At 51.0% G+C, this 25716-nt stretch overlaps 1 protein-coding gene across 1 annotated transcript in view; it reads left to right on the top strand.

Annotated features, from left to right (window-relative positions):
• CUX2 (cut-like homeobox 2) overlaps positions 1 to 25716 on the top strand; it is a 110144-nt gene that overhangs the window by 33568 nt on the left and 50860 nt on the right. The window contains exon 2 of the mRNA XM_015413250.1: positions 8422 to 8500. Within this exon, the coding sequence (XP_015268736.1) occupies positions 8422 to 8500 (79 nt within the window). The remainder of the gene's footprint in view (positions 1 to 8421; positions 8501 to 25716) is intronic.

Below are 25716 nucleotides of genomic sequence, written 5' to 3'. Positions count from 1 at the left end.
TAATAATTTTGAGCCTCTCTGTAGAACAGGCACCTGAAAAACACATGCTGTACCGATTCAACCTCACGTATCCTTACCGAGGTCTTGGAAGGTAGGCCACGTTGCAAAGAGGGAGTGGAGGCGGAGGAAGTTGTCTGCCTGTCTTTGTAACAAAGGTGGGATTTGAACCAGGGACCCTCCCAGATCACCGTGTGTTCTCTTAGCCACAGGTCTGGGCCATCGCCTTTTCGGGGCAGTGCCCCAACGGGCAGGAAGCGCTGAGAGATAGCTGAGGTGGTGATGGGGAAAACTGAGAGCCAGTTTGGTGTAGTGGTTAAGTGTGCGGACTCTAATCTGGGAGAACCAGGTTTGAGTCCCCACTCCTCCACTTGCACCTGCTGATGTGACCTTGGGTCAGTCACAAGCTCTGGCACAGCTGTCCTTGAAAAAGAGCAGTTTGTGTCAGAGTTCTCTCAGCCCCACCCACCTCACAGGGTGTTCTGGGGAAAGGAGGGGAAGGGAAAGGAGTTTGTAAGCCGCTCTGAGACTCCAGTGAAGGGCGGGGTATAAATCCAATCTCTTCTTCTTCTCTTCTAACTGGGCTGGAAAGGGGAGGGAGGGAGGGCTGACCAGTTTCTTAGGTGCCAGCAGCTCCCCCATGCCTCGGTTCCATGCCTCCTGGGCCTGTGGATTCAGAGGATAGTAGCCCAATAGCCACCTGACCTGGGTGTCAGGCTAGACCAGTCTCCGTAGATCGTGGACGCTAAGCCAGATCGGCCCTGATTTGTACTCGAATGGGAAGGAAGTCCAAGGAAGTCCAGGGTTGCTATGGAGAGGCAAACAGTGGCCAGCCACCTCTGTTTGTCATAGAATCATATAGAATCATAGAATGTTAGAGTCGGGAGGGACCCTGCAGGTCATCTAGTCCAGCCCCCTGCACTCTGCAGGAGCGCAGCCGAAAGATAGCCCTACAACATACCCAAAAGATGGTCGCCCAGCCTCCGCTTGGAAACATCCAGCGAAGGAGCACCCACCCCTTCCCGAGGCAGTCTGTCCCACCGCTCAACCACTCTGACAGTTAGGAAGTGTCTCCTGACATTTATCCGGTATCGACTCCCTTGTGATTTCCACCTATTAGATCTAGCCTTGCAATCCGGAGCAAGAGAGAATAGATCTGCTCCATCTTCTACATGACAGCCCTTCAAACTCATTCATTGGGGCCAACAGCGGGAGGGCTTCTAGTGTCCTGGCCCTACTGGTGGACCTCCTGGTGGCACCTGGTATTTCTGGCCACTGTGTGACAGAGTGTTGGACTAGATGGGCCTTTGGCCTGATCCAACATTGGCGTCTCTTATGTTCTTACGTTTATGTAAATACTTGAAGACCGCAATCGTGTCCCCTCTAAGCCTTCTCTTTCCCAGGCTGAACAGACCCAACTCTTTCAGCCTTTCCTCCTAAGACTTGGATCCCGACCCTCTCACCCTCCTGGTTGTCTCTTGGCTTGAAAACCCCACGAGGGGTCACTAAGTTGGTTGCAACTTGATGGCACTTAAATCATTATTCTGCCCTGGCCCGGAAGGCCCAGACTGGTCTGATCTCATCATATCTCGGAAGCTAAGCAGGGCCGGCCGTTCTTGGAGTGGAGACCCCCAAGGAAGTCCAGGGTTGCCACGCAGAGGCAGGCAATGGCAGACCCACCTCGGTTTGCCTCTTGCTTGAGGGCACTTTAAACCAGCAGCAGCAGCTCTGGAGCAGAACGGAGGGCTTTATTTTGTGTCCCAGGCAGTGTTCCCCCTAAGCTGAGTTAGTGCGAGCCAGCTCACAGGTTTTTAGCCTCCGGCTCGCACATTTTTGTCTTGGCTCGGGAAGGACGGCTCCAAAGCAAACTCATTCATGCAGCAGCCAAATGGCTCGCTCGCGACTTGAATGCCGGGAGCTCACAAAGTGGACTTTTTGCTCACAAGACTCCACAGCTTAGAGGATTGGTCCCAGGCCATTCTAGAGACGTGAATCCTCTGTTAGGGAAACGTATTTGTTTTGTGAAATGGGGGGAAAGCCTTTGGTTCTCTCCTCCCCCCCCCCTCCTGGCCTTTCTCTGAGAAGACATTGGAGGTTCTGGCTGGCTGAGAGGAGACGGATGAGCTGTCGGCGTCCATCTCCGGGGAGGGGGGGGTCGCTCGTGTCCCCCCCCGCCACAAAAAAAGGGGGGGGGGGGGGACGTCTGATTTTTTATTTAAACCCCATCATTAAATTATAATTTTCGTTTACTCAGAGAGAATCAAATATTTACAAATCGTGTGATGTTAGGGGAGCAGTAAAGATTTTGCCCAAGGCCACGGGGCACTTTTGTAGAATGCCGTGCCAGAGACGGAACAGTAAACGGGCTCGAATCGGTACCACCTTTTGTCAATTTATGCCTTGTCTGGGTGGGATCCTCCAAGGAAAAGTGGTGCTTTGACAAGCAAACGATGGCGGGAGGGAGGGAATTCTTCACATGTCGTGGACTGCTAGGATTGTTGTTCTGTAATGCAGAAGTATCCAGACTTAAAAATGAGCCCCTTGCCTGTGAGGAGAGGCTGAAGAGTCTCTGGGACTTTTCAGTTTAGAAAAGAGACAGCTAAGGAGGGATATGATATAGAGCGGTGGCTCAAGTGGTTAAGACGCTGAACTGCAGGCTGTGGAAGGTCTGTAGTTCAGCAGTTTGAGACCCGGGTGCCGCATGACGGAGTGAGCTCCCGTCTCTAGTTCCAGCTCCTGCCAACCTAGCAGTTCGAAAGCAAGAAATTGCAAGTAGATAAATAGGTACCACTTCGGTGGGAAGGAAACAGCGTTCTGTGGTCCTTGGTGTTTAGTCATGCCGGCCACATGACCACGGAGACGTCTTTGGACAGCGCTGGCTCTTCGGCTTTGAAACGGAGATGAGCACCACAACCCTAGAGTCGGACTCGACTGGCTTTCGAGCCAGGGAACCTTTACCTTTTTAAGGAGGGATATGATATAGAGGTTTATAAAATTATGCAGGGGGTGGAGAGAGTTGACAAAGAGAAGTTTTTCTTCCACCACCACCCCCCCAAAAAAAAATACTAGAAACTTGAGGGCATCCAGTGAAGCCGATGGGCAGTAGGTTCAGGACAGACAAAAGGAAATACTACTTTACACAGGGAGTAAATGTGGAATTTACTGCCAGAGGATGTCATGATGGCCACGGGAATAAACAGCTTTAAAAGTGGATTCTAGAGATTCATGGAGGAGAAGTCTATCAAAGGCCACAATCATGGTGACTGAGGGGAACCTCCACATCCAGAGGCACTGATCTTCTGAATCCCAGAGCCAGGAGGCAACATCAGGAGAAGGCCTCGGCCTCTATGCCCTGTTGCTGGCCCTCGAGGAGAACTGGTTGGCCACTGTGTGAGACAGGAGGCTGGACTAGATGGACCCTCCCCGGTCTGATCCAGCAGGGCTCTTCTGATGTTCCTTCATCAAGGGAAGGCCTCAGCCTCTATGCCCTGTTGCTGGCCCTCGAGGAGAACTGGTTGGCCACTGTGTGAGACAGGAGGCTGGACTAGATGGACCCTCACTGGTCTGATCCAGCAGGGCTCTTCTGATGTTCCTTCATCAAGGGAAGGCCTCGGCCTCTATGCCCTGTTGCTGGCCCTCAAGGAGAACTGGTTGGCCACTGTGGGAGACAGGATGCTGGACTAGATGGACCCTCACTGGTCTGATCCAGCAGGGCTCTTCTTATGTTCTTACACCTTCAAGCAGAGGAATTCTGAATTATCTAGGTTCAGGGAACCTTTTCCATGTCCGGCCACTGCCTGTCAAACTGCATAGACCAGGGGTGTCAAACATGCGGCCCGGGGGCTGGATCAGGTCCCTGAAGGGCTTCCATCAGGCCCGCAGTGGAACTGGCCATCTCCTGCTTCCAGTTCTGCTACTGCTGCATCATAGTTTGCTTTGCCAGACTCTCTTAATCACTCAGCCATTTCATGTTTTAACCTGGGTCCTAGACCCGGAACTCTGAGCATGAGATTTCTGTGGTGAATGTCAATAAATCAAAAGTAGCTTACAGAGCTAATGTTTTAAGCATGTTTTTATTGTAACTAACAAACAATCTTTGTGTTTGTGTCCTTTATGAAGTTTATATCTCCGCTGCCTGGCATTACATTTTATGACTCACGTGGTCCGGCCCAACAAGGTCTCATTTATGTCAGATGCGGCTCTCGTAACAAATGAGTTCGACACCCCTGGCATGGACTGAGGAAGGGCATCTGAAGATGATGCTGGAAAACAGGGAGGTCCCCACAGGAGCAGGCAGGCCTTCAGATGTGGAGATGTGGTCGTCTCAGAAGAGAGCTGCAGCGCTTAGCGCTTCGTACCTCAAACTTCTTCTTTCCCGGGAGGCTTGTTGGGTGACTTTGGGTCAGTCATTCTACCTCAGCCTGACCTCCCTCACCGGGTTGTTGCGAGGATGAAATGGTGGAGGGGGAAATGATGTTGGAAGCAACTCTGGGCTGCTGCTGGGAAGAAACGCAGGGCATAAATAAATGTCTAAATAAAACTAATTAACCTGCTATGGATTATGAGCATTTGTGGATTATAGATGTTCGTCTGTTTTTTTCAAATTCCACACTTCCTCCAAAGAACTTGGGGTGGTGGTCAATGATTAAAGGTAAAGGTTCCCTTGCTCGAAAGCCAGTTGAATCCGACTCTTGGGTTGCGGTGCTCCTCTCTGTTTCAAAGCCGAAGAGCCAGCGCTGTCCGAAGATGTTTCCGTGGTCATGTGGCCGGCATGACTAAACACCAAGGCGCACGGAACGCTGTGACCTTCCCACCGAAGTGGTACCTATTTATCTACTTGCAATTTCTTGCTTTCGAACTGCTAGGTTGGCAGGAGCTGGAACTAGAGACAGGAGCTCACTCTGTCATGCGGCAACTCGGGTCTCGAACTGCTGAACTACCGACTTTCCACAGCCTGCAGTTCAGCATCTTAACCACTTGAGCCACTGCAGCTCCTGGTCAATGATTACCCCCTCTCAATTTTTTAATCCTCAACACCACTCTGCTAGAGAAATTAGACTGTGTGTAGATTCAGATGGGTCTCCGTGTTGGTCGGAAGCAACAGAACCAAGTCTGAGTCCAGTGGGCACCTTTAAGACCAACAAAGTTTTATTCTGGGTATAAGCTTTTGTGTGCATACACATGTCTTCAGATGTGTGTGTGTGAGAAGAGAGACAAATGCAGTGAAGAACTGTGGTGCACATTTGGGGTTTTGCGTGCACACATTTTTCCTGGGACTGTGGCCAGTCTGTTGGGCTATGTTTGGTGTAGTGGTTAAGTGTGCGGACTCTAATCGGGGAGAACCAGGTTTGATTCCCCACTCCTCAGCTGCTGAATGACCTTGGGCAAGCCATAGTTCTTTCAGAGCTGTTCTCTCAAGGGCAGTTCTCGGGAGAGCTCTCTCAGCCCCACCTACCTCACAGGGTGTCTGTTGTGGGGAGAGGAAAGGAAAGGAGTTTGTAAGCTGCTCTGAGACTTGTTTGGGTAGTGAAGGACCGGGTATAAATCCAATCTCCTCCTCCTCCTCCTCTGGCTACTCCTTGCATCAGCAAAGAGGCCAGCAAACCTCCCCCCCCCCCGCTTTTTCGACTCCATCGGTCACTCCCCTGCTAGGAACTTTTGAGGACTGCTTTCCGAAGCCCACGACTCCAGAGAATGCTATTTGTGCGCCTGGGTCACCTCACAGAGGTGTTCTTGGTGGGGCTCCCCTTGGAGACTGACCAGAGTTGATGCCAGGCAGGGGTCATTTCCTGCGGGAGCGCACAGGAGCGGAGCTCCGGCAGTAAGGAGCCCAGGGGGCGGGCACATGCAACAAGCCCCACTCCCTGCTCCCAGCAACCCTCAGTTGGGCCACGAGGAGCAAGAAGCAGCCAAGTAAGTTGCAGAGGGGCCCCCTGCCCGCCTTCAGGTACAAGCTCTCCCTCCTCTGTGAGGGCAGATCTGCACGTTCCCCCCACCCATAGCTAGCAATCCAAAACAGTCCAGTGGCACCTTTAAGACCAAGTTTTATTCAGGTACAAGCTCTCCCTCCTCTGAGAGGACAGATCTGCACATTCCCCCCCCCCCATAGCTAGCAATCCAAAACAGTCCAGTGGAACCTGAGCGGTGGGTGTTGCCTTCTGACACACTTCCAGTGATGTCAGGGGGTGTGGCATGTGCAAATAAGTTATGCTAATGAGTTATGCCACTGAGATCTTGTACCTGAATAAAACCTGGTCTTAAAGGTGCCGCTGGACTGGTCTGGGCCCGGGGGGCCAGGGGGGCTCTGCAACTTCCCTGGCTGATTCTTGCTCTGACTGAGGGCTGCTGGGAGCAGAGAGTGGGGCTTGTTGCATGTGCCCGCCCCTTGGGCTCTTTACTGTCGGAGCTCCGCTCCTGTGCGCTCCTGCAGGAAATGACCCCTGCTTCTTCCATACGTGTTTGTCCAAGGCATTTTTTTGTAACTATTTCCACAGTTCCAACTATGCAGCTGACAAACTGAAGGATCATAGAATCATAGAAGGTTAGAGTTGGAAGGGATCTTGCAGGTCATCTAGTCCAACCCCCTGCACTCTGCAGGAGCATAGCTGAAAGATAGCCCTACATACCTACAACATATCTGAAAGATGGTCGTCCTGCCTCTGCTTGAAAACGTCCAGCGAAAGAACATCCACCACCTCCCGAGGCAGTCTGTCCCACTGCTCAACCACTCTTACAGTTAGGAAGTTTCTCCTGATATTTAGCCGGTAACAACTCCCTTGTGATTTCCACCCATTAGATCTAGTCTTGCGATCCGGAGCAAGAGAGAATATATCCGCTCCATCTTCTACATGACAGCCCTTCAGATACTTGAAGACTGCAATCGTGTCCCCTCTAAGCCTTCTCTTTCCCAGGCTAAACAGACCCAACTCTTTCAGCCTTTCCTCATAAGACTTGGATCCCAACCCTCTCAGCCTCCTGGTCGCCCTCTTCTGGGCACGCTCGAGCTTGTCAACATCCTTCCTCAAATGTGGTGCCCAAAACTGGACACAGGACTCCTGGTGAGGCCTGACCATAGCAGAATAGAGCGGAACAACCACCTCCCGTGATCTGGACACAAGGCCTCTGTTAATGCATCCTAAGATTGCATTCGCTGTCTTCACAGCCACATTGCACTGCAGGCTCATGTTTAGCTTGTGCTGAATGGAAACGTCTCCTTTAAGTATCTAGTACGGGCGTCTTTGCAAAGGCTGTTTTTGAAAATATTTTGTAAACGTGGGTTCCTCCAATCAAGTTGAACGGACTATACAAACCAATATTTTTCTTTGAAGGAGGAAACATTGTAATCTATGCCTTGTTTATAGTTATATTTATATTTATAGTATGCACTTATTTTGATGCTGTGACACCACCAGCTTTAAAATCGTGATATAAGAGATCGTAATTGTTAAACAGAGTGTATATCTTTTGGCAGTCAGTGATGGTGTTTTTCCTAGCGGAATTTGCATGTTTGGTACAACAGAGGCTCCGCACGGAGTCTGCAATCTTCCTTGGAGACCCCGTTGCACATTTTGCCACTGCCTGAGGTGTAGAGGCTGGCTACCCGTGGCAGGGCCTTCTCAGAGTGGCCCCGAAGCTGTGGCGCGTGCTCCCTCCATGGGGCGGTTTGCCTTGCCCGGGTGTTGTCTGTCTGCCTTCAGGCCACAATGCGGTTCTAATCCTGGAAGAGTTTGGTGCTTGATATGTATCCGTTTGCGCCTTCCCATACTGGAGTTTTTGCCTCGGACGTGGCTCTTTCTTTCTTTTTTACTGCCCTGTCGTTATCCCCCTGCTCCGGTTTTATATATGCACCGTCATCGGCCACCTTGAAGACTCTGTGAAAGGCAGGGTATAAATATTTTAATCAACAAACAGAAGTTGCCCGGCTGAGGCGGCTGATTTTGGAGTGCCAGAAAGTCATCTGATGATCAATTATTTAGTGCATTATCTTTTAAAATCTGTGGGGTTGGGTGGGAGAGGGGGGCGGGGAGGCATTTGGGTCTCCTGCCTAAGGCCGAACAGTGTTTGAGGCTGTTATCTGGTAAAGGCAAAGGAATGAACGATGTGTATCCAGTGTTCCCTCTAAGCTGAGTCAGTGTGAGTGATCTCACCGTTTTTTAGCCTCCGGCTCACACATTTTCGCCTTCGCTCAGGAGGGAGGGCTCCAGAGCAAACGGATTTATGCAGCAGACAAATCGCTCGCTCACGACTTTCATGCCAGTAGCTCACCAAGTAGAATTCTTGCTTACAAGACTCCACAGCTTAGAGGGAGCATTGCATTTCTCTCGGTCGTGAGGTTTATTCTGTGTGGCATCTCTTCTTTCCCTCATTTTGCAACTCCTCACCTCCTCTGTTTTTTCCCCATTTGTGTCCTGTTCTCCTCCCCAGGTGGTCGCTCTTAGCAAAAGAAGCAAGGAGGAGGAAGCGTCATTCCTGACTGTTTACAAGCAATTAATCCAAGCGCCAGGTATGGAACCCTCGTCTGCTGTGGCTACGTCTAGGAGGGGAATGGTGGCTCTCAGGGGTTGGTGGCAATTACCCAGCAGCCTTCACTCCCAGGAGTGGCCTGGAGACTTTCCTGAGGCGAAGACGCCCATTAACGCAGGGGTCCCCGACCTACCTGCCCTTCTCTCCTCTGGCTAGGAGCCCTGGTGGTGCAAGGAGCCAGGACGCTCTGGAACGTAAGAGAAGCCATGTTGGATTGGGCCAATGGCCCACCCAGTCTAATACTCTGTGTCACACAGTGACCAAAACCCAGGTGCTGTCAGGAGGTCTACCAGTGGGGACAGAACTCCAGAAGCCCTCCCCCCGTTGCCCCCAAGCACCGAGAAGACAGAGCATCACTGCTCCAAACAGGGTGCGCCCTCTGTACCTTGTGGCTCATAGTAGAGAAGAGCAAGGGTCCAGCAGCACCTAAAAGACTAACAAAATCTGTGGAAGAGAGTGAGCTTTCGTGAGTCGCCGCTCACGCCTTCAGTGGATAGTAGCCACTGATGGACCTCTTCTCCATGTTTTTATCTAATCCCTTATTTTTTGGGGAAAAAAATATTTCTGCCATATCAACAAACAAGGGCACACAAAAACAGACATAACACATAAACATAAAATGGGGGTTACATATACTTATCTATGGGTGCGTTCAGACGGGGCGTTTCAGCCGGCATAAACTGTACCAGTTGGAACCATTGCAGATTATGCCGGCTGAAACGCGATCACACTTACCTCCTGTCTGCGGAGCCCATCGCTGTATGCCCGTTCACACACAGCGGGCGTCGGCGGTTTGTTGTTGTTTTTTTTAAACTTAGTTTGCGCATGTGCATAGGCAGCCATCCACAGAATGGCGATCTTCGCGCATGCGCAAAACCCTAACCCTAACCACCGCCGGCACACCCACAACCAATGTTCCCTCTAAAATGAGTTGGTGTGAGCTAGCTCACAGTTTTTCAGCCTCCGGCTCACACATTTTGGTCTTTGTTCAGGAAGGATGGCTTCAGAGCAAACTAATTTATGCAGCAGCCAAATCGCTCGCTCACAACTTTAATGCCACTACCTCACAAAGTAGAATTTTTGCTCACAGGACTCCACAGCTTAGAGGGAGCATTGCCCACAACCACGCCCGAAACAACCAGAAGGCGTCCAGGCTTATCAAGAGAGGTGGGGCCAGACCGGGAATAGAGGAGGCAGGGATTACAGGCTGCACTGGGAGCGGGGCGGGGTATAAAAGGAGCGAGAAGCGGGCGGGCCAGGGAGGAGGAAATTACGAAGGAACGAGACGGAGAGAAAGAGAAAGAGAGAGAGAGAGACGGGACCAAAGGTTTTCTGCGCACGTTGGCAGAGGGACCTACGGGGTGACCATAACCCCATTCCCAGCCTATCTGAGGCCCCTCCGCAACCTCCTCCTTTACGAACCCTCTCCAACTCCCAGGGCCAACGCCACGGCCACGGGCAGGTCAACTCCAGGGCCGCGAACGAAGCTTGACACAGTGTTCCCTCTAAGCTGAGCTAATGTGAGCTTATTCAAAGTTTTTTAGCCTCCGGCTCACACATTGTTATCTTAGCTCAGGAAGGATGACTCCAGAGCAAACTAATTGATGCAGCAGCCAAATTGCTCGCTCACAACGTTAATGCCAGCAGCTCACAAACTTTTGCTCACAAGACTCCACAGCTTAGAGGGAGCATTGCCCTGGAGAGCATTGCTGCCAATCGACGCACTATATTCCTTGGCTAGATGGTCCAGGGAACTGGAGTGGAATAAGGCAACTTGGCATTTTCATAAGGAATGCGTAAAATGAGCAGTGATTTAGTAAGTGCAAGTAAATAAGAAAGGTACAAGGAGTCGCTGCTGCTGATAGCTTGTGTTTGTTAGAACATGAAAAGTACGCAGACCGAGAGTGATTTCAGCAAAGCGCACTTTATTCGATCAGGAACAAGACGACTTGGGCCGGCTCGTAGGCCGGCTTATATTCCCCGAGAAACCACCATCCAAAACACACCCCTACTTCCTAATAGGTTATTTACAGTGGCTGAGAGTCCCATAGGCTCTCAGCCGGGAACGTAGCCCCCTGATTGGAGCGGGCTAGGATCCACATAGTCCGCTGTCTCTTGGAGCGAAGCGCGACGTTTGGGTCTGACCACGTGGAGCCCGAGCCGGCCCTGCGGTCTGGACTGGATACATTACAGAATGTCTAAGCACGTCCTGTACAATGTAATCTTCAGAGCAAATAGGTTATTTATTCCCATAGTGCAGATTAGGGGGATGATGACGAGTCAGTGCCTAAGACCACCTAGTGAGTTCGTGGCAGGGGTGAGGTTTGAACTGGAGATTCTCTGCTTCCAAGTTCGGTGTTTTGGCTACTCAAGAGACCAGTCCTCTAGCCCTGCTGGGCCTCCACTGACAGGCCACTACCCTCCTGGGTCTTCTGCAGAGCCCCCTCCCACCTCTTGTTACCTGGAAGTGCCAAGGGTGTCCTATAGAAAAAACCAGTGTTCTCCCACCACCCCTTTTACAAGGAAATTTATGGTCACAGAATCAGGGTTTTCCTGGTGCAGATGATCTAAGTGACCTTAATTTATTGGTCGATTGGCATAAGCTCCGTGGGACGGTCCTGAAACCGCTGGAGCCGTTTTTTATCGCCTCCACCAAACGCCTCCCCGCACTGCTGGAAGGGACGGCGTCGAGCCGGCGTCCCCCCCGTGTTCAGTTTCGAAGCGCTGGCGCAACAGACGGGTGGGAAACATCTTTGGCTCTCGCCGTATCTCGGCAGCCGAGCCAAATCTGTCTTGACATCAGAAAAGGAATACATTTGCTCGAGCCTTGTAATGACGCTGCAGCGATCCGCGCTTGTCTCTTTGATGGCCCCGTAACTAAGATGACTGCGCTCTCCTTGCAGCGGAGGGACAGAGAAGGGAGTTCAGATCTGAGCGGTTTGTGGGCGGGAGAGGGTGTCGTGACGCGTGTGGCGGGACCTCTCAGGTATTCTTCCCAGCAGAACAGCATTTGTGCGCTTGGGAAACGCTGGCCCGCAAAGGATCTTAGTGGTACAAGTGCATCGGTGTGTGTATTCAGCACGCGCGGGCTTTCTTTGAAATTCTTTGGGAGTATCTTGGCTCTTATTTAAGAGGAAAGGAAGTCTCTTGTCCTTATGAGTCCTAAGAAGACTGTTGCAAGCCGTGAGCTATTACTTTTAAGTAATAATAAAGACAATAATGAGGTAAAGGTTTCCCTTGCTTGACAGCCAGTCAAATCCGACTCAAGGGGGCGGTGCTCATCTCCGTTTCCAAGCCGAAGAGCCAGCACTGTCCAAAGACGTTTCTGTGGTCATGTAGCTGGCATGACTAAATGCCGAGGCACACAGAACACCAAAGCAGTACCTCTTTATCTACTTGCAATTTCTTGCTTTCAAACTGCTAGGTTGGCAGGGGTTGGGGCCAGAGACGGGAGCTCACTCCGTCACACGGCACTCGGGTCTCGAACTGCCGTGCTACAGACCCAGCGTCTTGACCTCTGAGCCACCACGGTCCCTTAAAAAGACAATAATACTAATAATTAAATTAAATGCTGCACAAACAATCCCCCCAGCAGCCACCCCGGACAGAAATGAAACATTAAAAAAAAACCCCTCCCTGAAGCAATGAAATCCTTTACCATTTTCAGAAGGAAATCGCGTGGGGCTGGCCCTTTAAAGGAAGGGGGTGGAGCCCCCAAAAGTCCCACCGTAGCTATGGGCCCACTGTCAGAACCCACAGCCAACGGCGGAGTACACACTTCTTTAGAAAGGTGATACTTTTATTGAAGAGCCATAGATGCATTCACATGGTCACTGTTAAGAATAGCAGTTGCCTCTTGAACCTAATGAGATATAGGGCATTTGTATGCACACACACCCCACTGCGCTGGCCAATTAGGCACCCTCCCGCGCGGGCTAGAGCCGGCAAGCGTTACTAGGCGAAGCTGGGAATTGTGCGGCTCCCACGGTCGGCCTGGAAGGCAGACAACCCCCATTGCCACCTGTACGGCTTTGGAGATTAGCATTTCAGCGCAGAGCAGAGAGAAAGGAATGCGAAAGCAATTTACACAGACACTGAAAAAACATCCCAACCCCCATGGCAGCATAGCTGACACCCACCTCCTTCCCTCCTCCTTTCTCCCTGGTGGGGACCCAAAGTGGCTTTCATTGTTCTCCTCCATTCTATCCTCACAACAGCCCTACGAGGTAGGCAAGCAGGTGGTACTGGCCTTAGGTGACCCAGCAAGGTTCTGTGGTGGAGAGGGGATCTGAACCGTGGTCTCCCTGATTGTACTCCGGCTCCGGAGACCGTCCTTCTGTCTTTCCTTCGTCAGCCGTTCTTGCCCTGTGGCAAGGATGCCCGGTGGGGGCCTTGTGCTCTCGTGTCTCCAAATTGGCCTCCTGTGGCTCCGGGAGCACCATTCTGACCGTCTCTTTACGCCGGAGCCAGCATCCTCCCGTCGATGCGCCGCCATGCTAGCTTTGGAGAGCTCCAAACTGCTGGAGACGTTCAAGACAGCTCTGTTGGGGACATTAATTCACTTTCTAGACATTTAGGAATGGCAGAAAGCGTCTTAATGGTTTCTTGTGGGAATTAAGGCAGGCTTGAAGGGATTGTACATTGTAGGTTTTGGTTGTGTGTGCATGGTTTTTTTTTAAGCTCTCATTAAATTTCGCCCGGCGTTGGGAGAATCGCTCGCCTTTTAGGGTCAGCCCCCCCACACCCACACACCCCTGCGGGTCTCTTCCCGATTCCCTCAACAGCACATCCACCTTCGGTTTTCCTTGGGCCCACGTGACTCTCCCGGAGAATGAAACGTCCCTGCAGGTAGCAGCCCATAAATACACATATATTTGTTGACAAGCAAATTCTTTGTAAAGAAAAGCAAGAAACGAGTTCCTGATTTGACGTTTTTGCGGGTTTCTCCCCCCCCCGCCGCCGCCTTGAATGGCTTCTGCCAACGCAGACCTCAAGCCCGAAGGAAACCAGCCGACTGTGATTGCTCAGCAAGTATTTTGATACAGTGAGCCTCGACGTGGATGTCTGTAATTACGGAAAGAAAATCGTAAATCTTTTGGATATTGTTCACACAGATGTGGCATGAAGAAGAAACGGGAAGTGCCTGCGTCTGTGTGCGAGGATGGGTGTGTGTGTGTGTGTGAGGGGGGGGGAAGCAGTAAAATTGCGTTAAAAGCACAATTAATGTCGTTGTTGTCGAGAACGGTTTGATTTAAGCCTCCCTTTTGAATCGGGCCGGGGTGCTGGGTGATTTCTTCATTGTGCTTTGAGGTACAAAACTAGATTCGGGCCGGAAGAAATAAGCTGGTTCAGTAAGGGAAGAACTGTCTGTGTGACGTGGTGTCGAACTCGGCTCCCGGGGAGGCTTCGCTTCAGAGTTCCTGAACCGTAAAGCGGCAGGGGTCCCCCACCTCTCTGAGCCCGTGGGGCACATTTGGAATTCTGATACCGGCCAGTGGGCCCAGCTGCAGGCGGTAGAGCCAGCCCCTCAGGAGAAGGCCAAATGCTGCAGGGGAGAAGAGGGGTCATTGGAAAATACACGGGTTTCTGTTATTGGCCCATCATGGAGGAAACCGGTACAGGGACCGCTGTTTCACACAGCATTTCCCTTCCGGTAAGGAGCCGTCTCTGAAGCGCTGTGGCCGTTTCAAATTGTGCCGCTTTCTTCTCCCGCCATTTCCACCCGCACGCACGATCTCCCTGAGAGGTTCGTTTTTTATTTAACATTTTGTTGGGAGCGCTATGATGCCGATTTGATGTCCTGTTATAGTGTTATAGCGCTCCCAATAGAACATTTTTTTTTTTTTTAAAGGAGAGATTGCGTGCCGGGGGGAAAGGGTGCAAAAACCCCGTCACTGGAGGAAGCGCTACGGGGCATTGTACACAGCCCACTGTAGCGAACCAGATCTGGAAGAAGGGATTGAAGACCTGAGGAAAGCAGTTTTTGTCGACAACGCCTCAGACGCGCTTCCCAAATGGGAGAGAACCGGCATCGTATGAACAGGTAAATATATTCCGTTAACAGCTGGTTACTAAAATAGGTCTGTCTGAAACGACAGGAAAAAACCCGTTAGTAACCAGTTCATGAAACGGAATAGATAGGTTCTCTGAAATCCTTCAGTGTTGGGGAAGATGGTCTTCATTCCCCTGAATCATTTCGTAATTTATTTGCTGGCAGCTGTTGAACAGACCTGTGAAGAAGAAGAGAAGAGATTGGATTTATACCCCGCCCTTCACTACCGGAAGGAGTCTCAGAGCAGTTTACAATCTCCTTTCCTTTCCCCTCCCCACAACAGACACCCTGTGAGGGAGGTGGGGCTGAGAGAGCTCTTTTGAGAACTGCCCTTGAGAGAACAGCTCTGAGAGAACTTCTGACTGACCCAAGGCATCTCCAGCAGCGGCATGTGGAGGAGTGGGGAATCAAACCCGGTTCTCCCAGATTAGAGTCTGCTGCTTTGGGGGGGGGTGGACTCTACAGGATTATACCCTTATACTATGATATTATAATCTATGGTATTATCCCTCTCCTCCCTGAACACTGCCCTCACCTGGCTCCACCCACAGATCTTCAGGAATTTCCCAACTCAGGAGCTGGCAGACGTGCCACGGAGAGGTGCCACCCCCATGAATCCTAGGATCACAGAGTTGGAAGGGTCCATAGAGGCCATCTACTCCAACCCCCTGCCCAATGCAGGACCAGCCTAGAGCGTCTCTGACAAATATCCGTCCAGCCTCTTCTTGAAAGCTGTCCTTGAAGGGGAACCGACCGCCTCCCTGGGCTGCTGATTCCACCTTTGAACCACTCTGACCGTGAAAACGTTTCCCCCAATATCCAGCCGATACCTTCCTGCATGTAATTTAAACCCGTTGCTTCGGGTCCTCTCCTCTGCTGCCCACTGGAACAGCTCCTCGCCCTCCTCCAAAGGACAGCCTTCCAAATATTTAAAGAGAGCGATTCTCTCGCCCCTCAGTCTCCTCTTCTCCAGACTAAATATTCCCAAGGACCTCAGCCTTTCCTCGTAGGGCTCGGTCTCCAGACCCCCGGTCATCCTCGTCCTGGCCCATAGCTAACATGGGCCCACGGGGCCTGGCCCCCTTGTGTTTCTTCTGGGCCCCCTCCCTCCTGGGCTGCCCCCAAAGTGCTCCAACTTACCACCTGCACTGTACTTTCATTTAATTAGCTGGTGCCCCCCCAAGCCCCCTCCCAAAGAATTCCCTAACGCTCTCGTCTGCACCCTCTCGATTTTGTCCGCATCCTTTTTGAAGTGAGGCCTCCAGAACTGCACACAGTACTCCAGGTGAGGCCTGACCAAGGCCGTCTACAGAGGGGCCACGAGTGGTCCCTCTAAGCTGAGTCAGTGTGAGCTAGCTCACAGGTTTTTAGCCTCCAGCTCACACATTTTTGTCTTCGCTCAGGAAGGACGGCTCCAGAGCAAACTAATCTATGCAGTAGCTTAATCACTTGCTCACAGCTGTAAGTCCAGTAGCTCACAAAGTAGAATTTTTGCTCACAAGACTCCACAGCTTAGAGGGAGCATCGGCCACGACCTCCTGCGATTTCGATGCTATGGCCCTTTGAATACAACCCAAGACTGAATTTGCTGTGGAGTTGTGACTTGCCACTAAAAGATAACACCCTGATTTGGGTTCCCTTCCTGGCCTGCAGGCAGATGAGCCGCAAAACAGTGAAAAGGAGCGTTGACGGTGCTGCGTCAGTGTGTTGTTGAAAAGCGTTTTGTTTTTTCCCCTTCATCGCCACCTTTAAAATAAATACTTTTTCCCCTTTTCTTCTGGAAGCCGTAAGGAGCCGATGCTTGATTACGCCAAAGCCCAAGCTGAAATACCAGGGAAGCGTTTACAGGTTGATCCGAAAAAGGGGATTCCTGCGTGAATGCTGGATTGCTAGAAGCGTGCAATAGTGCCCTCTTGTGGCCAGGCTTCAAATAGCAGAACTTTGTTTAATAACAGGGCTTTTTTTTCCCTTTCAGTTTGTCCTCGAGTGTTTTTGAAAAAAAAACAGTCAGGGTCTGATCTTGTGAGGATCCCACCTAACATAGTCCAAAGACATCGTCCATCTTTTGTGGGGCAGCTTCTGCAGAAATGAGGTTGGTGGTCTTTGGGTTTACTTTGTTTTGGCTGAAGTTTTCCAGCATCAGCCCAAGCATGTGAGTAGTCCTCATAGAGGAAGAAAATGTTGGACATTTAGTTGGACAGTTGCCTCTCGTGAAACTGGGACACCCCAGAATGCACGTGAGGGGGGAGGAAGGATCCTTCCTTTGAGCCCCAGGAAGGGGTACATTTAATTTATTTTAAATGTATTCCATTTAATTTACTGGGGCCTGGGATGCCAGGCTCGCTGTTACAAGGCCTTTTCAGTGGTAGCTCCTCTCTGGTGGAATGAGCTCCCAGAGGAGATCAGGGCCCTGCGGGACCTTGCACAGTTCCGCAGGGCCTGCGAGACGGAGCTCTTCCGCCAGGCTTTCAACTAGGAGCCACCACTACCACCACCAACAACAACTGTTACTACTATTAACATCTGTAGTAGACGGATGGCCCTGTATGGAGTTGGAGCCACAACACGGAGGGATGCTGGAACACCGCTGAATCGGGATTTAGTATTACATCTTTTCGTTCGCCGCTATTAGTATACTGTACGAGCGACCAATATTGCCCATCAGCAAGTGAATGACCACGTGCGCTAAAGACATTTGACTCTTCACAGGAACTGCCTCGGCTTTGTAGCCGCTCTCCAAGTCCCGGAAGGGCTGAGGTCTTCCCGGCTGCCCAGAGTTGAGCCAGAGACCTTCGTCACGCACCCTCTTGACTTTCAGCCCGGGGTACCAAAGAACAACTCTGTGCCGGTCCACCCCAATGATGCGCGGAGGCTGGAAGATGCTCTCCCGGCCAGCGCCGTCTCATCAGCCAGCAGCCTGAAGCATGAGGTTTAATTACCCATACCGCTATCTTAACTTGCACAGCCACAGAGCGTTATTAGCAGCAGTAAAGTTATCCAGTCCAGCTCCCCCCCCCCAAATGCAGCTACGCTTGGTGTCTCCCTTGATCACCTCCCCCCCCCTCCAAGCTGGGAGTCCTACAGGTGAACCAGGAGCCATGCAACAGACTGAGCTGCTCCTTTGATTGCCTCTGAAGGCGTTGCCTTCCAGTTTTGGGGAGTATCTTTTTGTTACTGCTAGAAGAAGAGAAGAAGAAGAGACTGGATTTATACCCCTTGCCCTTCGCTACCCAAAGGAGTCTCAGAGCGGCTTACAAACTCCTTTCCCTTCCCCTCCCCACAACAGACACCCTGGGAGGTAGGTGGGGCTGAGAGAGCTCTCTCGAGGACTGCCCTTGAGAGAACAGCTCTGAAAGTACTTGTGACTGACCCAAGGTCACACCAGCAGCTGCATGTGGAGGAGTGGGGAATCAAACCCGGTTCTCCCAGATTAGAGTCCGCGCTCCTAACCACTACACCAAACTGGGGAGGAAGCTTGCTTCTTTTGCTTCTTGGGTGTGCATTGGGGTCAGGATTCCGCTCGCTCGCCTTTTGACTTAAGGACAAACACGTTTTGTCCGTGTTAAAAAGCACGTGCGGGGGGGAAAAAGTCAGTGGTTTCTTTCTACTAAATTCCATGGTTACCTAGTGCTCACTGATGGTTCGGAGTGCCTCTCGTCTCTTATCTTGTCTGTCCTTATGACGGCAACCAGCCCTTCAAGGTAGGCCAATAATATTATCTCTGTTTTGCAGATAAAGGGTAAGGGGGGGGTAGGAATGAAAGAGAGCTGCTTATGGAAGGCGGCTTGGTGATTTCATGTCTGGAGACGGTTGTATGAAATCTGCCAGTTTATCTGTCTGTGTATTTTTTGTGTGTGGTTTTGTGCGATCTTGTGTGTTTCTGGATTGCACGCAAACTCAGTTTTATAAGCCACCAAGAGAGTTTGTCAGCTGGGAAACTAAACCTGGGAAACCATGATGGCAGAGATGGGATCTGGCGGGGGGTGGGGGCCTTCAGGTCATGAATTCCTCCACATCTGCACCAGCTGTCAAAGAGTTAGATGGATGTGGCCTAGCGGGGGCCATACAGGTCAGGATGTATCTAACCCTACGTAACTGCAGGTAGTTGCTTTGACCAAAGAATGGGCTAGGTAAAGGTAAAGGTTTCCCTTGCTTGAAAGCCAGTCGATTCTGACTCTAGGGATGCAGTGCTCATCTCCATTTCCAAGCCGCAGAGCCAGCGCTGTCCGAAGACGTTTCTGTGGTCATGTGGCCGGCATGACTAGATGCAGAGGCACAGGGAATGGGCTACAGACCCCTATTTGCAAGATGGCGCCAGCTTTATTATGCAGCTTTGGCCATTGGGAGAGGATCACCAGGTGACCAAAGGCAGAAGAGAGTCTTCTGAGGCCTGGACAGTGTAGGAGGGGGGCCGTGGCTCAGTGGCAGAGCATCTGCTTGGCATGTAGAAGGTCCCAGGTTCAATCCCCAGTGTCTCCACCTAAAAGGATCAGGTGACCGCGCAGTGTTCCCTCTAAGCTGAGTTTGTGTGAGCTAGCTCACAGTTCTTTAGCCTCCGGCTCACACATTTTTTGTCTTGGCTCAGGAAGGATATGGCTCCAGAGCAAACTGATTTAGGCAGCGGCCCAATCGCTCGCTCACAACATTAATGCCAACGGCTCACAAAGTAGATTTTTTGCTCACAGGACTCCACAGCTCAGAGGGAGCACTGGTGACAGGTGATGTGAACGACCTGTGACCCCGGAGAGCCACTGCCAATCAGAACAGATAAGCCCTTGATAGGTCAAGGGGCTGATTCAGTCTGGGGCAGTTCCGTGCACGCGTGCATATGTGAAGCACCTTCCAGTTTACTAGTCCAGTGTTTATGCTCAACCCCTGAACTGGATAACTCTGGCTAGCCCATATCTCATCTGATCTCAGGAAATAACTAGGGTCAGCCCCGGTTAGTATTTTGATGGGAGACCACCAAGGAAGTCCAGGGTTGCTACGCAGAGGCAGGCAAGGGCCAACCACCTCCGTTAGTCTCTTGCCGTGGAAGTCCGACAGCGTCGCCGTAAGTCAGCTGTGATCTGACGCCCTGTTTCCACCACCACCACCATGTATGCTCACCTGCCCTTGTCAACACAACCGGCTCCGTAGTTGCTCGACGACCCAAGTTGTTGATCCAAAGCTCCCTGAAGTGCAGCTTTTGAACTCTCAACCACTGTCCGATACAGGCTCTTTCTGCCGTTTTTAGAGGACGAGGAGGAGCAACGGAGGGCTCGGATTCACAAAACGAGCTGCCTTGCTTGCTTTGTTTTTCGGTAACCGTGATTTGATTTGCTCAGGGCTGCTTTGAGGTCTGCGTGGTGGGAAAGCGAGCTTCACGTGCACGTGGGAATTTTTGGGGAAGACACATTCCTATTCTGCCGAGACCTGTGGGGGTCTGCGGTGGAAAAACGTGATTCGAGCCCACTAGTACCTTACAGACCAATAGGATTCTTTATTATTATTTAAAGGTTTTTTTAAATTTTTAAACAGCAAGAAGAGCAAAATACCGTGAGAACAAATATCAACAGTAGAATTAGAGAAGGTAATCATAAATGTAGAAACTCTGTTCAGATAAGTTTACACGGGATGAAAATCTTCATAGCCTTTTTGAGGAACCTTGACCTTAGCGGAGTCAACGTTAAATATAAATTCTAGAAAAGGAAACCATTTCAATAGAACGTCTGATTCCCTGTTAGACATGTTAGCAGTAGCAACAACCTCAGATATTTTACCCGTTGCGTAATATTCCCATAATAACTTTATACGCCATGATGATAATAACAGTTCATTTGGAGACTTCCAGCTACCAGCGATGACTACTTTTGCAGCCGTCGATAAAACTGAGGTAAGTTCCTGTCTAAGTTTAGGAACGTGTCGTTCCAATAATCTAAGAGAATAAGTTTGGGCTGCATAGGAAGCAAGTAACCAGTGATATCTTTTATCGACAAAATTATTTTGGGCCAGAACTGTTGAACATAAATACACGACCACCAATCGTGAAAAAACGTAACTCGTTCAGCACATGACCTCCAACATAGAGGGGAGTTCAAATTGGAAATGTTATGGAACTTGGTAGGTGTAAGGTACCATCTAGCTCTGAAGCTGAATATTCAAAGAATGGGAGTTGAGGGAGGGTGATGACCAGATTACAATCAAGTCTTTCCAGAATCTAAGCTCCCTGCTTCGAGGGTACTTTGGCTCTTGAAAGCGCCTACCCTGGAAGTCTTGTTGCCGTCTAAGGTGCTTCTGGACCCGAATCTAGTTATTCCCATCCTGTACGGCCCTTTCTTTGAAGTCCCCCCCCTTTATATGCGGTGGGGTGCTGATTTTGCAAACTACTGGGCTGATCCAGCAGGGCTCTTCTGAGGTGCTTATCAGGGGAAGGCCTCGACCTCTCTGCCCTGTTGCAGGCCCTCCAGAGGAACTGGTTGGCCCCTGTGTGTGATGGGATGCTGGACTAGATGGACCCTCACTGGGCTGACCCAGCAGGGCTGTTTTTATGAAGGCCTCAGCCTCTGTGCCATGTTGCTGGCCCTCCAGAGGAACTGGTTGGCCCCTGTGTGAGACAGGATGCTGGACTAGATGGACCCTCACTGGGCTGATCCAGCAGGGCTGTTCTTATGAAGGCCTCAGCCTCTGTGCCATGTTGCTGGCCCTCCAGAGGAACTGGTTGGCCCCTGTGTGAGACAGGATGCTGGACTAGATGGACCCTCACTGGTCTGATCTAGCAGGGCTCTTCTTAAGTTCTTATGAAGGCCTCAGCCTCTGTGCCATGTTGCTGGCCCTCCAGAAGAACTGGTTGGCCAGTGTGTGAGATGGGATGCTGGACTAGATGGACCCTCAATGGTCTGATCCAGCTTGGCTCTTCTGAGGTGTTTACCGGGGAAGGCATTAGCCTTTATGCCCTGTTGTTGGCCCTCCAGATGAACTGGTTGGCTACTGTGTGAGACAGGATGTTGGACTAGATGGACCACTGGGCTGATCCAGCAGGGTTCTTCTGATGTTCTTATGTTGTTGGCCCTTCAGAGGAACTGGTTGGCCACTGTGAGAGACGGGATGCTGGACTAGATGGACCATTGGTCTGATCCAGCAGGGCTCTTCTTGTATTCTTACCTTGATGGCATCTTTGGCAGATGACAAATATTCTGGCCAAAGATTACATCTCTTTGGTGCAACGTCTGGAACGTAGTTAATTATGAAACAGTAATGCAAGGAAGGACGGCTGTCAGTGTTTCCTCTAAGCTGAGTGAGTGTGAGCCAGCTCACCATTCTTTAGCCTCCGGTTCACACATTTTTGTCCTAGCTCAGGAAGGGTGGCTCCAGAGCAAACTCATTTATGCAGTCGCCCAATCGCTCACTCACAACTTTAATGCCAGTAGCTCACAAAGTGGAATTTTTGCTCACAAGACTCCGCAGCTCAGAGGAAGCATTGGTTGGCCTCCTCTGATCTGGATGGGTTATGATGGGTCTCACTCTTGGCCATTGTGTGGGCAAAGGCGATGCTCCTGTGACCACAGGGTCCTTCTGTTCTGCCTGCTTCCCCTGTGTCTTCAACAGAGGAGCTGTGGAAATCCCTAAAATTCGATCTCTGTGGAACTTTCCCATTCCAGACTACTTTACAGACTCCCTTGCCTCGATTGTTGTTTCTGTTTCACGTGCCACTTTTTTGGTTCCTGGGGTGGAGCTTGTGTCATCTGGTGGCTGCTTAACAGGCAGAAATTCAGCTGGTGATGTTGGGTAGAGATGCAGAAATGGGGGAAGCTTTGCCTGCTGGATTTTGGCCTGGAACACCATTGAGGAAGACTTGGACCCCCCCACACACACACAAAAACACTCCAGACTTCAGCTGTTTCCACTGAGACATGTTTGAGGTTTGCCTTTGTCTGTTTGAGAGCCAGTTTGGTGTAGTGGTGAAGTGCGCAGACTCTAATCTGGGAGAACCGGGTTTGATTCCCCACTCCTCCACATGCAGCTGCTGGATGACCTTGGGCAAGCCATAGTTCTGTCAGAGCTGTTCTCTCAAGGACAGTTCTGTCAAGAGGTCTCTCAGCCCCACCTACCTCACAGGGTGTCTGTTGTGGGGAGGGGAAGGGAAAGGAGTTTGTAAGTTGCTCTGAGACTCCCTTGGCTAGTGAAGAGCGGGGTATAAATCCAATCTCTTCTTCTTATTCTTCTTATTCTTCCCCCCCACCCCATTTTGGTGGCCAGTGGCACTACCTGACACTGTGTCCAAAGGCTAGGTTTGCACTAACCGTAGTTTCCGTCTAGTTAAATGGCTCTTGTTTCAGGCTGAGGGTGTAGGAGGAAAGGAATGTGCGGGCCTGATAAAGCCTTGTTGCTGTGGATGGGAACCCTCGCTGGGTCAAGCGTGAGAGACGGATTGCTTCCCTGGCCTGTCCTGATAAGGGTGACGGCACATGGGCAGAGTTGAAAAGACACGGCGGGCTGCTTCTAAGACAGAAGGGTCCAGATAAAGGATGTTCGGCCTGCGCCGTCTGCTTATCGCCTTGCCTTCGCCAAACCACCGGAGGAAGGCACAATTTCGGCTATCTGGGCTACAAGGAGAACCATTTCTTTCTTGCGCCACCTTCATTTTCTTATTCAATCGGAGGTGATTTCAACTGAGGTTCAGTCAGGACGGGGGTGTCCTAAACCCCAGAGGGTGGGATTGCGTGGTTTTTAAAGGAGGCCCATGGTGACGTCTCCCCCACCCCCTCGGTAACCTCTGGTAAAATTTTCGCCTCGCGTCTTGTGGCCCTCCCGTTGTTCGTTTCCCCGCCTCCAGCCCCCAGTGTTGTGAGGGAATGCCCAACGTGATAAACTCAGGATATGGAACAAGTCCAAGATATGGGATTTGGAAGCAGACACTGACTGCTTTTCAGCAAATGTCTCACAGAGTTCTACCCTTTCCTGGTTTTTCTAGGTTTTTAGCCCTCGTGCAAATGGCGCTTCAGCACGGTTGTTTGCTGGAGTGGTACAAGATGGCTCCCACCCACACCTGTAATTAATTCTTTCTTTTTTGGTACCGCATTTCTTCATGGATTAATTGAGGGTGTATCAATGCTTCCATCTGCCATTCGGACAGCAAAAGCTGGCTTGGGTCTCCCACTCCCGTGGTCACCCAGCTTTTTGACCCTCAGAAATTTGATTCCCATTTTTTCCTTCTCCTCAAAAATAAAAGTTGGGGTGTTTCGGGTGCGGGGAAGTGGTGGCGGGGAGAGCGGAAGAGGCCGACGTGAGCCCGGCACAATAGGCGCCGTTTTCTCGAACTGATTAAAAAAGATCCGGACTTGTAAATTAATTTGTCCGTGTTATACAATGGCAGTGCAGATGGACTCATTAGCATGCACACAACAAATAATTATGGATGATTTTTTTTTAAAGCTGGCCTTCCTAATGGGCTTGCTGGGTTAATTATGTCAATGTATAATTACATCGGCCCTGGGAGGCATAATGGCGCACCCCCGCTGAGCCGAGCCTGGCTAATGACGACGGGCTGCCGGCGGGAGGAGAGGGCCCTGTTTGGAATGCACCTGCTTACCTCGGCAGAAAGCGCCATTGTCTGGGCCGGCCGGGGCCTACGCAAACAGGCATTATCGGCAGAACGTGCCGTTGGATGGTAACGGAAGGCGGCCGTGCGGGAGGGAACCGGCCGGGGCGGACAATCCTCGGAGCAGGGGGTGGAAGAGGCTTAGCTCTCCTTCCACCAGCCCCAGGTGGTTGGCGGGCAGCAGTGGTAGAGGGCCGCTAGGCTTGGCCTTTCGGGGCCGCCGGCCTGTCCTCACTACAAATCAAGTCAACAAAGCCAGAGAAGGGGTCACAGTCAATGTTCCCTCCAAGCTGCGGAGTCTTGTGAGCAGAAATTCTACTTGGTGAGCTACTGACATTAAAGTTGTGAGCGAGCAATTTGGCTACTGCATCAATTAGTCTGCTCTGGAGCCACATCCTTCCTGAGCTAAGACAAAAATGTGTGAGCCGGAGGCTAAAAAACTGTGAGCTAGCTCACACTAACTCAGCTTAGAGGGAACACTGGTCACAGTGTGCAGATACATGCCAACAGACCAAAAACCACTGTGGTTTTTGGTCTGTTGGCCTGTCCTCACTAGCAGAAAGGCCAGAGGAAGCCTCGGCTTCTTCCCTTCCAATCGGTAACACACCTCGCTCAGGCCGGAACACGGCATTCAGGGCCGTCCGTAGCACGTTGTTTCAGGAGTGCAGGACAATTGCGCGGAGTGTGGTAGAAAGTGGGGACGTCGGCTTCGTGTTGGATCCCCAAGCATCGAGAATAAATCCACGTTTTCAAGAAAAGCAAAATTTATTTCAAAGCGTTGAAGACATACTCAAACACGTTCTTTGTTAGAACTGGGGATACACAGTTAGGTCAAGCATAATAAAGGAACTTCAAACAGATACAGATCCAATGAATAGCTTTCCCGCTGGCGGGCTAATGAAACGGTTGCGCGCCCAGTCCATGGGAACCAGGCAGAACATCAGACAAAACACAGGTGCAGTACTCATGAGAAAAGCAATAGGCAAGCATTACAGCATCTTCTCCCCCACACAACCTCCAGCAGTTATCTTTTGCATTCCAACGCAGGAGCAGGATGATAGAAACCAAGCCGGGTGCAACAGGGAAAGGATATGTACACAGAGGTCACAGAAAACAGAATGGCAGCTTGCTGACAACAATTCTAATCCATTTCCTTGTAGAAAAGTATCAGCTACCCCTTCATCTCTTTGAGATGAACCATCCCGAACCAGAGACTTTTCATCTCCTGTCGGCTTTTCCCCAATATTCAGTTTTACAGAAAACAGAATGGCAGCTTGCTGACATACTGCCCCCCTTAAAATACACTTACAACACACCTCCCGGGTCGGGCGGGAGATCTCCCGGGCTGGGCGGGAGACCTCCCGGTTTGTCCGGGAACCTTCTGTGGAAACTACGGATCAGGTAAGGGACCCGAATATCCCCTTCTTCCACCCATTCGCGGTGCTGGGGACCGAAATCAACCCATTCGATAAGGTACCAGAGTTTACCACGTTTCACTTTACAATCAAGGATATCAGCGATCTCAAAATGTTCATCCCCTTCCAAAATGACAGGTGGAGGAGGA

The sequence above is a fragment of the Gekko japonicus genome, unplaced genomic scaffold (genome assembly GCF_001447785.1).
Source record: "Gekko japonicus isolate JY-2015 unplaced genomic scaffold, Gekko_japonicus_V1.1 scaffold10, whole genome shotgun sequence".
NCBI lineage: Eukaryota > Metazoa > Chordata > Lepidosauria > Squamata > Gekkonidae > Gekko > Gekko japonicus.
The sequence above is the reverse complement of the archived record's forward strand: the minus strand, read 5'-3'. Positions and strand labels throughout refer to the sequence as shown.